The following is a 4,249-nucleotide window of genomic DNA, read 5'->3' as shown; positions in this document are numbered from 1 at the left end:
TTCCTGTGACAAGAAATGAGAAGAACGAATTCCTGAGTTCAATTTCTTTCTCATTAGGAAACATGGTGCAGTCTAAGGAATTTGTGGGAGGGGGTAGACAGGAATTTGAATGCCACTGGGAAATTCTGACGTTTTAAAAAAAGATGCTGAATATGGAGAAGAAGCCCCAAAGGTAGGAATTTCCCTTGAAATGACCAACAGCAGCTGACTGTTAGGTCACTCTCTTACTATTTTTTTCAGCAGCATCACTTTGATTCCTTTTGATTTATATAAAAAACAGTCACACTAAATGAAGCAGAATGGTCATTTCAAAGCAGAATCATTCTGACAATGATGACATGAAGCATTCTGACATTTTTCAATGGAAAAAGTGCCAATGAAATTGCACGTATTTCACTGAAAAAATGTTTGGTTGCAAGTTTTCAACTCATTGCTGCTTTAGAATAGCAATCTGGTTTTTTCCTTTGTCTTTTGGTTGCCTCAAGCAGATGACCATGCCATATATCAAAAACCATAAAAAGTGCCTTAACATGTCCACAAGGGTTATACATCAGCATCTCCAAAATGGTGGCAGCGCTTAAAAGTCAGGTCTAGAAAAGATGCTGAACATGAAAAAGCGGGGACAACAAGCTTCCTTCAACTGTTTGTTTCTGTCTTGCCTTCTGAAAGCTCTTTTAGCTAAATCTGGAGGCTGTGAGTTTGCTCTGGGCACTTTATGTCAGAAGGGGTAAACGCAACTCCTAAGGTGTGTATGCCTTGCAGGTTTGGAGCTGTGGCCTGAGAAATGACTGGAATAGGAGAGGCAGAAGCAAAATGGTGATTAGTGACAAACTGATACAAACCAAAGAAAAAAAAAGAGAGAAGACAAATACATGTGTGGGTCTAGGGGTGATTTTTTTAACCCTCCTTCTCTGCTGAATGCATGTGCTCTGCATGTAAGCTCTTCTCTCCGTTTATTTTCTACCCTCAGACAATACGGCATGGATTTTGACGAGGCGCTCTGGTTTCAGACAACATGAGCAGAACACCTTTTACGTCCCCATCCTGATCAGTGACAACGGCCGCCCCGTGCTGAGCAGCACAGGCACGCTGACCGTGCACGTGTGCAGCTGCGATGACGATGGCATGGTGATGTCCTGCAACGCAGAGGCCTACGTCCTGCCTGTCAGCCTGAGCAGAGGAGCACTCATTGCAATCCTTGCCTGCATCTTCGTCCTGCTCGGTAAACCCTTGGCTTCTTCTTGGGAGGGGTCAGACTCTTCAGTTCTGGCAAAGGGGTTGCTGATCAACAAAAGGTGAAGGACACACACACACATACCTATGTACGTATTACATGTAAACACACACATACCGAAAGGGCCTAATCAAGGACCAGATGGCCAGATGGTGTAGCCAGCTGCACATGGCTTCGGATGCTGGGGTGTAAGAACGGGGGAAAACTATGGCCTGCAAATATTTCTGCCAGATGCCCGAAGAGCCAGGGTGTCTGTATCACCCTGCTTTCCTGGAAGAGGTATGCCAGCAGGAAGTCCTGAGAGCTGTGGCTGGGGGCAGGTTATTTTCTCATCCTCAGCAGTTTCTGATCAGATGATCCCACAGGAAACAGGAATGGTAAGCCCTGTTCCATCTCTTGTCTTTTGACATTTACCTTGAGACACTTGCTTGTGTTTCATCCTCACAAATAAATTTCATCCCTTCCTTGCCCAGACTTTCTATGTCCCCTGGTAGCTGTTGTTATCAAAAGAACTTCAGTGCTGCCCTCATTCACTCTCCCGAATCATGAGATATTAGTTCAAAACACACATTCCCTGAAATTTCAGGGGGTACAATTTGAGGAGAAGTGGAGTAAGATACAGGAAAAGTTCTTTAGAAGTGTCTCAATTCTGGCTAGTCCAAGGAGCCTAGATATCTCAGTTCAAAATTTCAGCATTCAAAACCTTTGCTGAATTCTAGTCCTGGAAATAGTCACATTTTCAGAAGTAAAGGGCTCTGGTGCTTGTATGAGCACTTCTCCCCATGCTAAGCAGCATGGAGAGGATGATGAGCACCAGCACTGCAGCACTGCAAGAGGCCTGCAGATAAAACAAAACCAAAAAAAGCTTTGGAGGAGACTAAGGGCTGGTCTTTTGTAAGGCAGACACACCGCCATCCATCTACGTCACATGCAGCCCCCAGCCCCAGAGTCAGGCCCAAAGCAGGCTGCGAAACCCAGCTACGCACCAGGAAAAAAAAATACCTCTATGGAGCTGTGTGCCACTGCAGACAAACCGTTACTGATAGCGGATCTGGCTAACTTAAACGTAGCTCAAGTATTGCTATAGTGCATCACAAGCATCGCTGGATTTACATGTCCTAATTGTCACCAAGAGTTAAGAGTTAGGTGGGAAAAGGAGCAGATTAACAGGACTTCAAGCTACTTGGGGTTGGGCGATTTCTACACCATCCACCTGCAAACACCACAGCTCTTTAAACCCAAGAGGCTGACAGGGCTCATCAAGGGCAAAACAGGGCAGCAGAGAGTCTAAAGCCCTTGTAAGATCTGCCCCTTCACTGATGGCCCCATGTCTCTGTTGCCTCCTGCAGTGCTGGTTCTCCTCATCCTTTCCATGCGGCGCCAGCGGAAGCAGCCATACATCATTGATGAGGAGGAGAACATCCATGAGAACATTGTCAGGTACGACGACGAGGGTGGTGGGGAGGAGGACACAGAGGCCTTCGATATTGCTGCCATGTGGAACCCACGCGAGGCCCAGCTGGTGGTGAAAAACCGGCAGGACATGCTCCCTGAAATAGAGAGCCTCTCCCGATACGTGTCTCAGGCGTGTGTCATGGACAACAACGTCCACAACTATGTGCTCGCCAAGCTGTACGAAGCTGACATGGACCTGTGGGCGCCTCCCTTCGACTCCCTCCAGACATACATGTTTGAAGGGAACGGCTCAGTGGCAGAGTCGCTCAGCTCCTTACAGTCGGTGACAACAGACTCAGACCAGAGCTACGACTACCTGACAGACTGGGGGCCGCGCTTCAAAAAGCTGGCCGAGATGTACGGTGCCACGGACAGCAGCGGGGCTCTGTGGTAATAGACGAGGAATGGCAGAGGGGTTTCCATGCAAAACGGTGTCCAGTTAGGTCCATTCTCATCAGATGCTTCCATGGACGTGGGTGAGGCCTCCTAAAAAATAGCAATACGGTGCTTGGATGAGAATGGGAAGAAGGGTGCGAATGAAGGTCTCTCTGGATCAGCTTTACTCAGTTAAATTAAGTCACGCTATTGAAACAGTGGGAAGCAGAAGGAAGAAAGATTTTTCCTGTTTTTTACAGCAAAATTGGAAAGCTCCACACCTGGAATATAATGACATTATTCTGTTTCTCCCTTTCTCTCTCCCTTGTACACGGCAGCTTACTGAGCTCTGTACGTCTGGGTTCAAAGATCTACGAATTCCAACTGTAATCTCCAACTCACTAAGAAATTGCCAGCACAGAAAATCTGTTCCCCACCAGTTATTTTTCCTCCATTAAAAAGGAAAAAAAAAAATTGCTTGCTAACATGGGGAGGGGGGAATCCCACAAAGCAGAAAATTGAAACTGGAATCTCAGAGGGCTCTTTGTAAACTAAACCTCCTCTCTTTGTTGCTAACAGAGTCCTTTTGTAATCCTTTAGAAACAAGGCTGAGGGGTTTTTTCCACCTGGCTGAGACGGCTGGGGAAGAGGCTTTGAATTTCTGCTCTAGTTTAATGGCTGATCTATAAGTCATTGGCGTTAACACTAATCCATCTCCTATCAAGTTTGTGTAAATTTATTCTCAGCTCCTTAAAACCATGACTCTGCTAAACTGCTCAGAACAAAACCAGAAAATCTGCCTCTTTTGCACTGTAGATGTCTCTTCTGTGTGCCAAATGTGAAGATTAGGTTCTACCAATGAAAGCCAAATAAATTTTAAAAAAGAAAAAGCTATATTTGGTAACTACATGGGTTAGATGGGCTTTCCTAATCTGTGTGAGGTCAATCCAAGGGATGTTTACATACTGTAGATAACCTACTTGAAAAAATGCAGTATTATAGACCAATAAATGGATGTAAGAAAATTACATGTATAAGTTTTGTATATTTGTTAATTTTGGTAATAAATATGATGTACTGCATACAGTACAGTACCTTAGCATCTCTTTTAATAAAAGTTAAACAGAAGGGAAAGTCTGATGGTAATTTATTGACTATTTTGCACACAGCAGTTAGTGCTTTTCT

General features: G+C 45.0%; 1 protein-coding gene across 1 annotated transcript in view; it reads left to right on the top strand.

Moving 5' to 3' along the window:
- LOC104406438 (cadherin-20-like) overlaps positions 1 to 3,258 on the top strand; it is a 20,744-nt gene extending 17,486 nt beyond the window's left edge. The window contains 2 exon segments of the mRNA XM_010015408.1: positions 971 to 1,222; positions 2,584 to 3,258. Of these exon segments, the coding sequence (XP_010013710.1) occupies positions 971 to 1,222; positions 2,584 to 3,083 (752 nt within the window). The 3' untranslated portion in view covers positions 3,084 to 3,258.
- Positions 3,259 to 4,249: the final 991 nt, after the last annotated feature.

This window comes from Nestor notabilis, unplaced genomic scaffold, assembly GCF_000696875.1.
Source record: "Nestor notabilis isolate BGI_N333 unplaced genomic scaffold, ASM69687v1 scaffold4335, whole genome shotgun sequence".
NCBI classification, from domain to species: Eukaryota; Metazoa; Chordata; class Aves; order Psittaciformes; family Psittacidae; genus Nestor; species Nestor notabilis.
Note: the sequence above shows the minus strand (reverse complement) of the source record. Positions and strands in the feature narration are given on the sequence as shown.